The sequence below is a fragment of the Myotis brandtii genome, unplaced genomic scaffold (genome assembly GCF_000412655.1).
Source record: "Myotis brandtii unplaced genomic scaffold, ASM41265v1 scaffold344, whole genome shotgun sequence".
Lineage (NCBI taxonomy): Eukaryota > Metazoa > Chordata > Mammalia > Chiroptera > Vespertilionidae > Myotis > Myotis brandtii.
The window spans coordinates 10,365,558-10,383,229 of record NW_005363247.1 but is presented as its reverse complement, the minus strand read 5'-3'; the positions used below and the strand labels follow the sequence as shown (position 1 = coordinate 10,383,229).

The window sequence follows — 17,672 nt, the reverse complement described above, 5'->3', positions numbered from 1 at the left end:
AGGTATTACATATGTGTCCTTATTCCCCCATTCCCCCCGACCCCCCTGCTCATGCCCTCACCCCCCTGTTGTCTGTGTCCATTGGTTAGGCTTATATGCATGCATACAAGTCCTTTGGTTGATCTCTCCCCCTGATCCCCACCCTCCCCTTCCGTCCCTCTGAGGTTTGATGGTCTGATCGATGTGTAAGTTATCTTAATAAATTTTTATTCTCCAGAAGATTTCTTACCTCTAGTTTTAATGTAAAATTTAGTTTATAAATATCAGTTATTAAATGATTAATATGAATGATCATTATTTCTAAGATACTATGGGATATGATTTTTCAAATATCACAAAATGGTAGGTATAGGGCTATCTAATCCAAAAGTATGTTTTAATAACATTTTAAAATGAGGAAACTTTATATAACAAATGTGAAGTCTTGGCTTGAAAATTAAAATTAAAGGATTTAGCAACACTAGGCAAGTATTTCCTGTTAGAATTACTGGGAGCTGAACGGAGGCTGATCCCTTTAGAAGAGGAAATGCATTTTTGCTTCAATCCCTGCTTGCATAATATATACAAATACACTGACGTCAGGAAATTTGACCCGTTGTGGTATGCCAGTGAGCATATAGGTCAAACTAAGTTGGCATTTTGGGTGGCCAAATACCCAATTTACCTCATTGTAAGAGGATTACCTGTAGTCTTGCCTTATGGAACTCTGAAATGGCTGTAAAGTTGGGCCAATAAAATGTAGGTGCAAATGAAATATATCACTTTAGGGCAGAAACTTATGAACTAGCATGCACTTTGACAAGTCTGGACATCTAGCTATGAGGCACTATTCCAGGCAGAGGTTTCTCCATTAGCCGTAGCCCTGGAGAATAGACAGCGAATAGCAAAATCACAGTCCATAGCAAATAGGCAGCCTAACTGAGAAATAAATCTATGTTGTAACCCACTGTGATTTGGGGACCATCTGTTGCTACTACATGTTCAAGCCTATCCTGACTGACACACACATTGAAATCACTTCCCCAGCCTCTGTAAGGAACTAAGTTTGTGACCCATGTCTTTGCTGTAAGTTCTCCTCTAATTTTTAGAATGTGAAAAACTGAAGCTCAATAAGGTTGAATAATTGTTCAGAAATAATGAAGTCACTGTTTGCACCCAGATCTATCTGACTCCCAAGTCTGTGCACTTGGACTGGCCAGAGGTCTCTCTTCCTCCCCTCCTTGAGCTCCAGCGACATGAAGACACTGGGCTGGGGCCTTTTTCTGGAAGAGAGCTGCAGTGGCCAGAGATGGGAGTAATCATGGTGCAGCCATCATGCGACTGTCATGACCCACTGTCTGCATGGAGCTCAGCACGGTTCCTGGATATAGAACGTGCTCAGTAAACACTGGCTTTTATTATTACTCTGTAGGCTGTTGACTTACTCAGGAAAGAGGCATTGATGCCTGTGTGCCAGCCATGTGCAGGCAGCCGCCCTCACGGAGCGGAGTCCAGCTGGGGAAGAGCAGACACCGGAGCAGTTGCATTGTCACGGATACGCTGAGAGAATGTTAGGACAGTCTCGCCTGGGCGGGCACTTCTCTAAGGAGGTGGTGTTCATTTTTATTTACTTACTTTTAACTTTAATTCCTTACTCACTGTAATGAGACTAAAATGTTTATGCTATTATTTCTATCTTTCTCAATACTATTACTAAAAAAATGGCTTTGAAATTCAGTGGTTTCTCAAATATCTAATCAAAGTAGATATCTTAATTTAATAAGAAATTTGCTAAAATGTAATAACCCTTTTATGACAACATTTTCTAGAAACCCTATAAAATACACATGTTAATATATAATTCAATAGTCTGGGTTTATTTTGTAAACACATTTTGTCTGTACCACTTAAAAATAATTTTGAATCATATTTATTGTTTTGCATACAATTCAGACATTTATTAATATTTAAAAGACCCAAATGCAAAGTAATAAATTTGGATTCTTTTCCCCATAAAAATGGGAAATATATCTTGATAAAGAACTTTTAAAATTATTATTACACACCAGTTAGTTGTTGGAATTGATAGTTCCAGGAAAAAAAATACTTAACCAGCAAAATACAAACAAACAAAAAAACACACAAAAAAAAACACAAAAAAAAATCTGATTAGTATATAAAACAGTTTACAATAATATTGTAAGCAGGAAACAAAAACTGATCAGAAAACACTCTGCCTTAAATTAATTTTCAAACAGATTCCTATTATACCACAGTTTACTCCAAATAACTCTAAGCCCATTAAGAGCTCTTCTATACATACAAAAACTTAGCAAAATTATACAGTACTTATTGCAATAACAAATTAAAAGTTGTCATAATACATGTAACTTAAATACCCCCCCCATTGATAAAGTGGCTTCTTATTCCTTAAACATAAAAATTCTGCTCTTCATTGTAGAAAGATGAAATCCTCTCATCAAAAGGCACATTCTTATCTGCAAGGAGAAAAAAATACTGTAAATGCTCATCCTGGAATATATTTAAACATATTTTAAAATATTCCCAAAGATTTGGAGTGGCAAGAAGATAATAAAAGTATTTAATATTAGGGAATTATAATGAATTGCACCAATAAAACAGATTGTGATTTTGTCTATATTAATTATGTCAGGTGCTATCTTTTACATTATAATTCTAACCTTTTCAAAGACATTTTACATGTAACTAGTGTAATTAAAGACTAGTTCATAGTCATACCAAGTTATACTCTCACATAATTGACTTTAATAAAATAACCTTAGTGCTTATTCTGATAATATGTTATGTTCCATGTTAAAAGTAGTGTTTTAGAAATTAAAACTATTTTCCAATTGGTAACTTTTTCTTTAATATGTTTTTTTTTTATTGATTTCAGAGAGGAAGGAAGAGGGAGAGAGAGAGAGAGACAGAAACATCAATGATGAGAGAGAATCACCGATTGGCTGCCTCCTGCATGCCCTACACTGGGGATCGATCCCACAATCTGGTCATGTGCCCTTGACTGGAACTGAACCTTCAGTCCGTGCACCAACGCTATATCCACTGAGCCAAACCAGCTAGGGCCCAATTGATAACTTTAAATAAAATCTTTTTAATGAGGCTTTCTGGATAAACACTTGAATCTGCCTTCTGATTATGATATGCTGATGTTAAAAAACAGAAAATATTTTGTGGCCAAGTAACACTGCCTACAAATGTAATGAACACATACAATACAATATTAAACTTAATGATGCAGAATATAAGTAGCTAAAAAGAAAATTTAGGAACTTTAAAAATTACAAACTTGGCAAAAATTATTAGAATAGCCTTGAAGTAATAGAATTACTAGCTTTTAGAAGTTGCTAGAATTGTCAAAATTCCCTTTAGTGTAGATTATAAAATAATAATAATTTTGCTATTTAGTAGGAATCAAACAAAATAGCAAGAAGGTATTGTTCCCATTTGTTGTTTTGTGTTGTAAAGCACTGTTTTAAATTGCATTTTTGATACTGGTTATGAGTATTTGTTCCCAATATTTTTAAATTATGTTAAATATATAAAATATATTGTTTCACTTGAGGAAAATGCAAGTAGTTTTTAATCAGAATATGCTCTTAGATTCCTCATCAAAATTTCTAAGAAGGCTGAAGCATCCTACATAATAGTTAAATAACTGTTATTTGTTTTTTAGTTTTATAATTCCTTTGTGTAAAATGTTTCCATAACTAAACAAAAGAAATGCCTTTAATATATAAAATTAGGATATCAATAGCAAATTCAAGGGAAGGTAACCAAGCCAAGTTAATTTTTTCCACATACCTACAAATTTTCCCTATTAGACTGTATTAACCTCAATGCTTAAATTACTAGATATAGTGGTAATGGTGGTTAACTCTTTAATATCCAATCAATCCCCAAAGATAATTCTGATCTAATCATGGCATTTTGATTTCCCCCCCTCCCAGGGTTATTTTATTTTATTTTTAATATATTTTTATTGATTTCAGAGAGGAAGGGAGAGGGAGAGAGAGAGAAATATCAATGATGAGAATCAATGATTGGCTGCCTCTTGCACGCCCCCTACTGGAGATCGAGCCCACAACCTGGGCATCTGCCCTCGACCAGAATCTAACCCGGGACCCTTCAGTTCACAGGCCGACACTCTCTCCACTACGCCAAACCGGCTAGGACTTCCCAGGCTTAGTTTAGAAATGATTACATGACCAATGATATAAAAAACAAAAACAAATAACAAGCAGCAAGTCACTTCCAGAAAACAATTCTGTTAAGAGTTTCTAGGGAAATTTTTCTCATTTCTAAGAAACAGTTACAAGAGAGCTAGTGCAAAACTTCTAGGGAAAGCTAGCATTCTGAATGTCATTATAGGAACTGCTGGCATCATCTTACTGTCAGACTAAAAATGAGTAACAATAACAAATTAAAAGTTGTCATAATACATGTAACTTAAATACCATGAAGCCAACACATGAAAATGGGCAGAACCAAGGGGATCATGGAGAAAAGAAGCCAGAGCCCAGAAATACTGTGCCTGGAGTCAGCCCTACCTGTGACATCTTCCATGTGAATATATCCTCTTTAGAAAATTTAGACTAAACAATATTTGACAGTTTCAGATTGTTCAATCTAATATCAATAGTGAAAATAATTACCTCAAGTCCTAACTACCAACTACAATCATTATTAAAAATTTGACATATTAAAAGCCACATTAAAAAAACATCCCTTTCAGAAAGGGCTAATTACAAAAGGCTTATTTTATACTGTGGTAAAACTGTAAGCAAGGAAATCCATTTACCTTTCTGGAAATAACTTGCTTCCTGTCATTTTGTGGATAGAATTTGGAAAATGAGGAGGAACTAATTTTAGAAAGCACTTAAACAATGAAGGCAGCATAGTAAGAGATGAGCCAACAAGAATTACCAGCAGTTATACTGTAGACCAGTAATGGCGAACCTATGACACGTGTGTCAAAGGTGACACGCGAACTCATTTTTTTGGTTGATTTTTCTTTGTTAAATGGCATTTAAATATATAAAATAAATATCAGAAATATAAATCTTTATTTTACTATGGTTGCAAATATCAAAAAATTTCTATATGTGACACGGCACCAGAGTTAAGTTAGAGTTTTTCAAAATGCTGACACGCCGAACTCAAAAGGTTCGCCATCACTGCTGTAGACTAATATGATTTTGCATTGCAACTGACAAGGTAGGCAAAACAAAGTATTTGTATTTCTCATTTTTAGGGTCCTCATTTGAAAATGAATAATAGCAAGTGCTGGTTTAGATAACAAAACAAACATAATTTATCATTATTCTTTTCATAGGTATAAATCATATAAGTATTTAATAAATGGAGTGAGACTGCACAGCAGGAAGATAAGTCTAAATCATTTAAACTATCTGAGCCTCAGTTTTCCTATCTTTAAAATGAAAGCCGGAACTACTTTGCAAGAGTGTCTTTATTTCATGTAGTTCAGGTAGGGAGCCTAGCACCGTGTCTGGCACATCCTGCTCTCAAGTAGGTATTTATCAACAAGTGACTATTACAATCACCCCTATTGCAGTTCTGTTACCCCACTCTGTCCAGGCTTCTCCCTGGGCTCAGTAATAGGACCCCTGATCTTATCCCTCTAAAGACATCCCACCACTACCACCCATTTCATGGTTTCTTCATATATGGCTGTCTTGGAAAGCCCTGGTGAAAGTCTTCTTTCAGGGCCCCAAAGACCTTATAATGCAGTCTTCATTTTAGTATTGATTTTTTACCTTTATTGGGAGAAACAAATGGCATTATACTTGATTATCATGTGTTATTAAAGTGAGTCATAATAACATCTATATGCATCTTTCCTACAGGGTAAGTTTGAAGTGTTAAATAGATGGCATAATGTATGTTTAATTCTAATACCAATATCAGAACATCAGATTCCTGCTCACTGAATCAATGAAGTTTGGACTCCAGTTTTCCTTCATTCAAATAATTCCCCCTCTATCCAAATGTCCTCTATTGACTAGAATCTTGACTGCCTCTTTTCCTCATTCATTTGCACTGAAAGAAATTCTATATCCATATAATTTCACTTATCCAAACCTCCTAGGAAAGGTCTTAACACTCCGCAAGGCTGGATCTGAGAAAAGACAAAACTACACTACCAGACCATAGACCATTAGTCCCACAATTTTGCCAAGAAGCACTGTTTACAAACAGAGTAACCCCAATTAACACCAAAATATCTTCAGAATGCAGTAATAAAATCAATTTTACTATCTCCCTCCCCCCACCACAAACACACACACACACACAGAGTTAATACATATTCCCAGTATGCAGCAATTAAAAGGACAAATTTCTGCAAGGAAATCTGCAATGAAGATTTCTTTTGGGAATGGTATTCTATTCTTTGTTTACTTTAGTAAAACAATGTGCATGTGAGCTATTGGTTGGGTAGCACAAAGAACTTCATTAAACAGAACTAAATAAAATCTGTTAGAATAACAACTATTAAGAGAAACTGTACTTTATTTTTTCAATTTGCTTGTTCAGGACTTGCTTCCTTATTCATGGGATTAAACCGTGGGACACTTACCTTCGAGGATGATTGGCATCAAACAACGTGTTGTCATCATCTTCATCATCCTGTTCTAAAGGTGTCAGTTCCATGTTTTCTATATTAGTGTCCAAAACTCCGTATCTCCTAGTCTTTCGGTTTCTTCTTCTCATCCTATTAAATAGAATGTATTAATAAATATTACCTAAATAGGGTACAGATGATCCTTATTTTGTATTTATTTGTAAATTAAAAATAAAGTATCCCCTCTGTTTCTGACACAGGAGATTCTCAATATCAGAATGATTCCATTTCAGAAATGTAGCCTAGGTTTTTTAATGAACCATGTTTGTGTGCCATCACCATTTCTTCTGGCATACCCCCTTCTCTCTCTGTCAAGTTATGGTGTTGGTAGATACTCCCCTAAGCTTTAATTCAGGTGCCACATTTTTACTGTAGCCTTCTAGTCCAACCTTTTCCCCACATTTTCCATGCATTCTTACCACTGTACAGGATTATATACTTTCAGCCCCACTGAGAAATGGTATGTCTATACATATTCAAACACTAGACTGGGTATGAGTATGAGTGATACCATGTTTGTATGTGTGGGTGTGTGTGATTATATTCAATCTCTATCACATATTCATCTTAATAACTTTGTTTTGATTTTTAACAATCTTTTATAAATGTGAAACATTCTATTTCATAGGCCTTAAAAAAAAAAAGACAGCACACTGGATTTGTCATATGGGTCATAGCTTGTCAATCTCTGATTTAGATTTATAAAGGTAATTCACAGAAAAACTGAGAACAGGAATGATAAAAATGCTGACTCTGGAAACAGAAACATAAAAGGTACAGGGTGTTATAGTTCACTATTGATCCTTTTGAACTACATGATTTAATAACATTTGCATGTATTCCTTTGATTTGAAAAAGTGAAGGGAGACACCTGGCAGCAAAAGTTAAGGATATTCAGTTATAATTTCTCCTCTTCCTATTTGCCAGTCTTTTGCTCAATTTCTAAACATTCATCTTTCTAAACATTCATCTTCAGTCAACAAAGAAGAATTAATGTCATGGGAAATTATTTTTAGAAATAAACCAGATTCTTCCAGGTTATATATTATATATCAAATAGTCAATATGTTAATAGCTTGGTCATTGCTGGTCACAGGATACCTTGGAAACTCTTGAAAAAGGGAATAATATGATCACAGAGCTTAAGGACTTGTGAAATTTAATCTCAGCTGTCACTCTTCTCCACTCTCACGGTCTTCATCATACCTTGAATGAATTCCCGATCTTTCAATGTGTGGCTAAACAAATATGCCTACTAACACTATTTTTTCTATCTGTGTTCAGTGTAAATAATTCACTAGACTTTGTGAGTCTTTATTATTTATGCTAGTTTGTACTGTCCTTTAATCATGTATATAACTATCTTCCAAACATAAATCCAAGCTCTTGAAAAACGAGTTACTGTATAGTGAATGCACTGTTATGCACCAAATAAACAGGGGAATGCAGATAAATTTAAATTAATTTAGTATTTTAGTAAATGCTACTAGTCTATATAAGAATAAGTAAAAAAAAAACCTGTATAGTGTTAAATATCATTTATTATTTCCCATTTTAGAGTCATTTTTCTATTTCAGTTACAGTTGACAGACATTATTATACTAGTTTCAGGTGTACACTTCAGTGATAGACATTGCATAACTTAATGTCAATATGTGATCATCCCAATAAATATCACACCCATCTAACACTATACATAGTTATCAGAATATTATTAACTATATTCCCTGTGCTGTACTTTACATTCCCATAGAATTTATACTTAAATGAACTTCCCTAAAAGTGTTCTTCCTAGATTCAAACATATAGGCAGTGATAGTTACATGGTTGTGACAGCTACATTGTCATGGGAACATCTATAATAATAATTTCATGCATCAGGCCTCTAGTCAAATATGAGAAAACATGTATGTACCCATACACATTGGTTTTTCTCAGAGAAGGTAAAAAACAGCTGTAAAACTTTAAAATAGGTTGATTCAATGAACCATCTACTTAAAATACTAACAAACATTATGTGTAAATTATAATATGCATAAAAATATACTAAAATTTTTAGTAAAAAGGCTACTTTTACCTTTGTAGTGTACATTATTTCTTAATAAGTCTATTTTTGTTTTTAAATGAATATTCAGAAAGTTATACTTTTACTGCCCTTTTTATACCAACTGAAAAAAAAAATAGGAGTACCAAAATTAGATGGAGAGGTAGAAATCTTAGATTTTTGCCCTAAATTTTTCTTTAAAATTTTCAATTACAGTTGTCATTAAATATTATTTTTATACTAGAGGCCTGATGCACGAAATTCGTGCAAGGGGCTCGGCCCCCCACTGCCACGGCATTGTCCGGAAAATTGTCCAGAAGGACATCTGGTCTAATTAGCATATTATGCTTTTATTATTATAGATTAGTTTCCATTGTACAGCATAATGGTCAGATAATTACATAATTTATGAAATGATCCCCCAATAATTCTAATACCCACCTGGTGCCATACATAGTTATTACTTTTTAAAAAATATATATTTTTATTGATTTCAGAGAGGAAGGGAGAGGGAGGGAGAAAGAGAGAGATTAAAGCATCAATGATGAGAGAGAATCATTGATCCGCTACCTCCTGCACACCCCACACTGGGGATTCAGCCTGCAACTTGGGCATATGTCCTAACCAGGACCTCCTTGTTTATAGGTTGATGCTCAACCACTGAGCCATGCTGGCTGGGCTATTAGAATATTATTGACTATATTTCCTATTCTGTATTTTACATTCCTGTGACTATTTTGTAACTACCAATTTGTACTTCTTAATCCCTTCACTTTGTCATCCAGCTCCCCAAACTCCCTCCCATCTGGCAACCTTCACTTTGTTCTCTGTATCTCTGAGTCTGACTATTTTGTCATTATTTTTAATCACAAGAGTAAAGGAGGCTTTAAACTTAGGTAATTTTAATAGCTACGATTCTTTTCCTACAAATGAATGCTTCCATTGAGCTCATGATACCCAAACTTGTCTATTTGTGTTGATAATTACATATGTATAATTTATAGGCATGCACACTTTTCTACTAAACATAGTAAATGAATATTGCAATCTGAAAACAAATTTTGTTGGCTCTTGGTTTACAAAAAAATAGGAACTTTATTTATAAATGCACAGAGATGGAAATATGGAGGCCTAAAAGGGCAAAAGAAAATAGCTACACGGTTTATTATATTGAATTATATTCATTCATCACATGGCATGCACAGGTTAATGATTGTGATCAGATCCCTTCTAGGTATTCAAGTGATTATTCAAACAGTTATCCTACATAGATGCAGATTCCATTACACTCAGGTTGGTAAGAATTATTTCAGCTTAAATAACCTGTAAAAGCTACAGTAGAAAAAGCAAAACTAAACTACTAAAGTAAGCTTGATAAAATTTTATGTAAAAATGTATGATGCAACATAAAATAAACACCACAGAATAAAACTCCATTTCATTTTACTACTCTGTGAAAGTAAGAAAACCGACCAAGGTAAATTGCTGTAGCCATCTGACTTTATTCTTTTATTTTCCCTTTTAACTGAATACCTGCAGGGTATTATTGACTATGGAATAATATAAATAATATTATTCCTTAATTTCTTCTATAGCACATTCAAAACAAGACTGAGGAATATTTTACTGTATATTTTATGCACAAATACCCCCCTATGTAATTAAACATAATGATAAAGTAGAGTATATCTTAATAAAGGTACAGCTACTGACATGCAGTATTTTTCTTGACTATTTTTTGCAAAGCAGTGAATTAGCAACTAAGAATGATTTATTTATTTTGACTTTACATAAATTTTAATACATAAATCCAAATAAATTACTTGAAGGAAAGGTACACTTCATTATATTATGGTGAAAACAAGTTGTTATATACATTCATTTGGACTAATTAGACTCCCCCCCTTTTTTATTGAATTTATAGGAGTGACCTCAGTTCACAAAACCATGCAGTTTTCAAGTGTACAATTCAACAAAACATCATCTGAACACTGCACTGTGTGCCCATCACACCAAGCAAAGTCTCTTTCCATCCCCACTTTAGCCCCCTTTGCTCACCTCCAACTACCCCCAAACCCCTTCCCCTCTGGCTAACACCACACTGTTGTCTGTGTCTATGTGTTATATGTATGTGTTTTGCTAATCCCTTCACCTTTTTTTTCATCCAGCCCCACACCCCACTCTGAGAGCTGTCAGTCTGTTCCATGCATGTATTCATGCCTCTGCTTCTATTGTTCATCAGTTTACTTTGTCCATTAAAAAAAATATTTTAAACTAATTTTTTTTGCCATTGTGACATAAGTAAATAAAACTTAGTGAGCCACAATTTTAGTCTATGACTTTCATCAAGAAATCCAACACAATTGGATATATGACATGTAGTAAAAATTATTTATTTCCTCTTCATCTCATTGCCCAAACCCAGTCCATCAGTTGTCATTTCAAGTTTTTCAATAAGTAGACACTAATAAGAGATAAGAGTATGTCATGGGTTGAATTGTGTCCCCCAAAATTCACATGTTGAAATCCTAACATTATATTATTGTATTACATTCACTCATCACATGGCATGCACAGATAATGATCTTGATCAGATTTCTTCTAGGTATTCAAGTTATTATTCAAATAGCTATCCTATATAGAGAAGCACATTCCTCAATGTTCCATTATACACAGGTTGGTAAGAATTATTTCTGATAAAATAATATGTAAAAGTTACAGTAGAAAAATTAAACTATTAAAGTAAGCTTCATAAATTTTACCATGTGACTTTACTTGAAGATAGGGTGTTCACAAAGTCAATCAAGTTAAAATGAAGCTGCAAACACAAAGTTCTATTGATTGTTCTTCCTGAGATTCATTGAAGTTCACTTAACAGTGCTCACCACTGCTATCAATTTCCTTGACTATTAAAATAGCTTCCTACCTGTCTTTTCCTATCTACTCTGGTCACCCACTAACCTCCCCTCCATCCTCTAAAACCTCCAATAGTTTCCTACTGTTCAGCATTAAGTAATAATTGTGTAATAAAGCCTACAAAGTTCAACACTGGAAGGCTCATAGTCACCTCTCTAGCCTCACCTAGCTCTTCACTCTACATTCTACTTCACTTTCATCACTCCAGCCACAACCTCTTCTCTCAGTCCCTTAGAATGGCCATGCTTTCTGTCACTGTCCTCACACTCTTCCCCACCCACTACAATATGCTAATAACTATTCATCTTTCATCTCCAGCTCAAGTATCACTTCTTTAGGGAAACCTTCTTTCCAGGTTAATCTAGCTCAGTCACAGGTACCTATTATTGGCTACCATAGCACCCATGCACATCTCCTTTAAAGTACTTGCTCAATATGTTTTGTGTACTTATTTGTGTAACTACTAGACCATCATTTTATGGAAGCAGAAAACAGGTCTGTTCTTGCTCACTACCAAACCCACAAAACACAGGCATTGGCATAAAGCAGATGCCTAATAAATATGTTAAACAAATTATTTAACTGAAATATATGGATTTACAATATACCTTGCATTTTCTCTGTACAACAAAGATAGCTATAATTTTGTATGCAAATCATCACTTTTGGAATAAGAAAAGCCTAAATGGCATTATCTTCAGAAACATACCACAGCAAAATTCAGGGGAGCTAGCCAATTTTTAAATCATAATATGAATAGTAGCTTCTGACTCAGGACACAAAAAAAAGTACTAGAATGACTGACCATTAAATATGCACTCATTCCGGGTGTGGTGTTTTAGGTAGAGCCCAGGTGATTCTCATACACTACACAAATTAGATCCACCAATATGCTGTGCTGTGGAGTTTCATTTTTTTCTTTTGGGTATGAACATGTGCCATATTGTAACATGTAGGTATCTTTCATTTACTCACTAAAGTTTATCTTTTCAAAACCTAAACTGAATTTTTGCTTTTCTCTTTAAAATTATCAGCATTCTACATGGAAGCCATATCTGATACCAGCGATACTGTACAGGATAACATGAGTTACTTTAACTGATCGCTCAATGTCATTATGATTATTCCACCACTTTGATGTAAAGCAATGGTGCTCTCAGGAGCTACTGATTCCAAAGTAAAGTTTTCAAACTGCTGTGTTTTTTAATTCTTTTGCTTTCTTTTCATAATTATTATTGGATCCTCTCTGGTTGCTTCTCAGATACCAAGCTCTGAAACTGTAACAACCTTGGCCAAGTGCAGCATTAAATAGAAGATTCCCCCAAAAAAGCACCTGCTACTGGTCACCTACAGTAAAACATTCACTGCTAACACCCAAAAGTTAAAAAAAAAATGAATGCACGTTCGTCTATGTTTAGGATATTGCAACCTTGCTTTCTCTGATAGCCTTTTCTCACCAAGCTCCTTGTAATTCAGCACATCCTATCAGTTCTTAAGCTTATATTTGTCTCCCATTTGATGGTATTCTGGTGGATACCCCAAATGAAGTAACTCTTAAGTAAATGTCACAGAGCTTAGCTATGAAGTATCCTATATGAAAATACACTCATAGAATATAGCTCCTTTGCTATCTCTCTTTGTCTGTTCATGGATTTCCCAGTGTTCTTTTAGGCCCTGAACCATGGGATGTGATACTTGATAATTATTCTTACCTCCATTTTTAAGAGTTCAGCATGGGTTTACTTCCCAAACAACTTTAAAGTCCTATTTACAATCTAGCACCCCCAAGATGCATCACAGCTGGCCTTTGACTGACTCTGTGACCAACTCCTCCAGCCAATTTCTCTTATAATCTCCTTTTATTTCTCCCAACCTTGTTAGACCTAACCTCTTTTACTGATTATACTTTCAGAGGTCAGATACATATAGAGTATGGTATGGGGAGGTAGTAGATAAGATGGTAACTCTCCCCCCCCCCCCCCGCCAAATGTATTACAATTACAATTCTAGATAAAAAAAAATCACTTAAAAAAACTTACTGAGTTTGCACATATGTCAAACATTGAGCTAAAGAGCTTACAAACATTACCTGATATAATCCACATAACAATTACATAAGTACCCTCATTTTATACATATAAAGGTAGAGCTTGGAAAAAAAATATTGCAGAGCTTGGAAAAAATACTCAAATGCAAGCAATTTGACTCCCAAGCCTGGGTTCTTAAACATTAAGCCATATTGTATTCCTAGTGAATCACAGTAATGTTAACCACAGTGACAAAAGTCACTACCAGTCTTCTGATCCCTAATACAATGATTTTATATCAGACTGGATATACTGTCCTGGTGAACTGTATTTTTTGGTTAAACTTTTTGTGGTAAAGAGTAATAACTTGGTAGCTACTTGCATTAGTAAGTACATTTAAGTTCCTCTGGTTAAACCATCTCTTAGTTTTTATCACTGTAACAGAATCTGCTTCTCCCTTAACAGAACCATGATTTTGTTTAGACAGCAATTGAGCCCAGACCTAAGAGATACACAATGGTCATAATTATTGGTATAAACCCATCATGAAAATGTAACAGTCCTTTTGTCAGTCATTGTCTAGGGTTGAGTGGATGAAGCAGTTCAGACAAATGGAGTAGTAGGGTTTCTGGAAAAAGATTTTTCTCCCTTATTAAAAAAAAGAATATAGAAAAAGATGTTGCATTCAGGATCCCTTTCTTCTTTCCTGGTTGAGACACTAATTGTGTGAGAACATAATGATAAAAACTGAAATAGCCATCCTAGAGAGACAAGGATGGAAAGAGCCAGAAATAATTGCTTATTATTTTCAGTATCAATAGAATTTGTTTTACTATTCTGTACAGCGCAAATTCATCCCAATGAAAGAGTAAAAATATAATCAGTTAGTTCTGGAACTCAGCAATACAGAAAGAATGCCAAAAGTAGAATTCAAACTCTGGGTTCTGGAAGAGCTTGGACACTTTCCAGCTCTATGAACTTTAGTATTCTCACTTCATATGGCAGACATTACTAATGTTCCCCAAATCTGGAAAACACACACACACACACACACACACACACTTTCCAGTTCTTTATACAATTAGACTCATTTGTAGGCTGAAGCAGTCAAAAACCCATGTATTCCTTAGTTTTTCTTGCCAAGCTCTGACAACTGTGAAGGGCTTATGTTGAAATGGCAAAACCTCTGAGGTAAACATCATTTTAAAGATATTGGAAATGATGAGAGGCTAAGTCTTTTAATCAAGGTAACACAGGTTATGATGAGGTAACAATCTCAATCTCAATGGCTTAATGCAATCAGTTTATTTCTCCATTATGAAAATTCAGCTACAGGCTTGGACTGTCCTCCAGGACAGCTGTCCTCCATGAGGTATCTCAGCAATTTGACTGGCCTTAACCCTATGGATTTTTGTTTATTTGTTTTTTAATATATTTTTATTGATTTCAGAGAGAAAGGGAGAGAGAGAGAGAAACATCAAAGCTGAGAGAGAATCATTGATCGGCTGCCTCCTGCACACCCCGCAGTGAGGATCAAGCCTGCAACCCCCGGCATGTGCACAGACTGGAATTAAATGTAACTTCTGGCTCATAGGTTGATGCTCAACCCCGGCTGGGCTTAACCCTACGGTTTTGCTTAAAAAATAATAATGACCATCTAAGGGTAATCTTTTCTTTTTTTTAAGATTTTATTGTGAGAAAAAATGCCCTACACAGAGAAAGAAACTCTAATTGGTATTAAGTAAGGTCTTCATACTGCTTTGTTCTACCAATAAGAAGAAAGCTTGACTGATGCTAACAATGTCTGGACAATGTTCAGAACTCATATACTTTTTGCTTCCAGAATACAGGATGAAAACTACTCATTTCGGTGAATGCCCATTTTGGACTCCCACAAATTTCCAAATCTTCACCACCTACCTATATAGCAAAATATAGAATTCACTAAGAACACTCACTCATTAGGCAACTACTTATGCAGAGCCTACATAACGTTGTACATAATGTTCAGGACTGAGTATTTAGCAGGGAATAAGACAGACAATGAGCGTCTTCTCATAGAGATTATATATTCATTTTAGGCAGCCTACTAGGGTTCCTACTCCCTTGCATATATATTTTTCAATTTCTACAGAGAGAATCTAATTGTTGTTTGGAATACTTCCAGACTCAAAGTGGAAGTTATTTCTAGTCACATATTCAATATAACTGAATTCGATAAAAACAAAACAATTTGGAAGTTTAATGGGCGTTAAGTATTTTACAAGTAAAATATTTTCAATGTTACCTCCTACCAGTTAAAGAAATTATGATTTATCCTCCCCTCCTTGGCAAAACCAACTAATGCTGGTGTGCTGTCAGACATACTGTGGAAGTGGGGGTCCACAACGGGAATTCACCGAAATGAGTAATTTCCATCCTGTAATCTGCAAGCAAACAGTATATGAGTGCTGAACATTGTCCAGTCATTGCTAGCATCAGTCAAGCTTTGGACATCATGTAGACAACTAAATTTAGGATTTAGACGGAATGAATGCAATAGATACAGGTTAAAGAGTGCAGTTTTTCTTAGATATAGTTCAGAATTGGGCGGTTAACACGTGTGAGTTATCTAATAGAATCGGACTGAAAAGACTGTACCCTTCCAAGCTTTACAGAAATAAAAATAGAAAAATCAATGGCAATAAACATTTATATGTAAGGGGTGGGCAAAAGTAGGTTTACAGTTGTGAATACGCGACACCATACAAAAACCGTAAACCTACTTTTTGCCAACACACACACACACACACACACACACACACACACACATATGTATATTATAAATAAGGTAGGAGTGCAGTTTTTCTTAGATATAGTTCAGAATTGGGCGGTTAACACGTGTGAGTTATCTAATAGAATCGGACTGAAAAGACTGTACCCTTCCAAGCTTTACAGAAATAAAAATAGAAAAATCAATGGCAATAAACATTTATATGTAAGAAAAGTAGAAAAGTAGGTTTACAGTTGTGAATACGCGACACCATACAAAAACCGTAAACCTACTTTTTGCCAACACACACACACACACACACACACACACACACATATATGTATATTATAAATAAGGTAGAAGCAAAATGAAAAAGGTGATCCCCCAAAAGTTATCATCCAACCCATTATTTATAAGAAACATAATACACAGGATACTCTGTATCTACTCTTATAAACACTGATTATTATTCCTATTAAGTGGCAATATTGTACAAATACAAAAGCTACTAAATAGGAATCCCGCCCTTAAGTAGTTTGCGTTCTAATAGGCAAAAGGACAAAGTAAACAGTATATAGAGTAGAAAGACAGAAGTATTAAAATATATTGTGGTTGAGTACAAGATTACTCCCTCTTCAGGGAAAGTTTGCCCTTTGAGGCAAGGTAAAGCGCTTTGGAGGTGGGGTGCTTATTTAAAACTTATAAATAAAAGGGAGCAACTACTTGGTGGTTTAGATCCTCCCAAAGGCACCAGAAGCTTTTAAGACCGTCATTTTCACATCTCTCATTCAGGCAGGCCCCCCTGAGAGTGGGCCACGCCAGGCCACTGACAGCTACATCGCTGGAAGGTCACCAGGCAGCTCATCAAGGCTGCGCCTCACCTGACAGTCCTGACGACGAAGTACACCAGCACCGCGCCGCTCACCACCATCAGTACGGTCAGGGCCCGCTGGGTCATGGGCTTTTCGCCTGGGTTGGGGCTCACAGCGAGGACGCCACCCACTGAGCCTTCTTCCCCCGCCTTCCCCGCTGGGTCATCCGCTGGAAGGTCACCAGGCAGCTCATCAAGGCTGCGCCTCACCTGACAGTCCTGACGACGAAGTACACCAGCACCGCGCCGCTCACCACCATCAGTACGGTCAGGGCCCGCTGGGTCATGGGCTTTTCGCCTGGGTTGGGGCTCACAGCGAGGACGCCACCCACTGAGCCTTCTTCCCCCGCCTTCCCCGCTGGGTCATCCGCTGCAAGCGCCGCCCCGGGGCCTGCCATTGC

At 35.7% G+C, this 17,672-nt stretch overlaps 1 protein-coding gene across 1 annotated transcript; it reads right to left on the bottom strand.

Moving 5' to 3' along the window:
• Positions 1-6,612: 6,612 nt before the first annotated feature.
• FAM174A (family with sequence similarity 174, member A) lies at positions 6,613-17,669 on the bottom strand. Its single transcript, XM_005871546.1, has 3 exons — positions 17,538-17,669; positions 17,282-17,490; positions 6,613-6,751 (listed from the first exon to the last, which is right to left on the bottom strand). The coding sequence occupies exons 1-3, from the start codon at positions 17,667-17,669 to the stop codon at positions 6,613-6,615; spliced, it is 480 nt and encodes a 159-aa protein (XP_005871608.1).
• Positions 17,670-17,672: the final 3 nt, after the last annotated feature.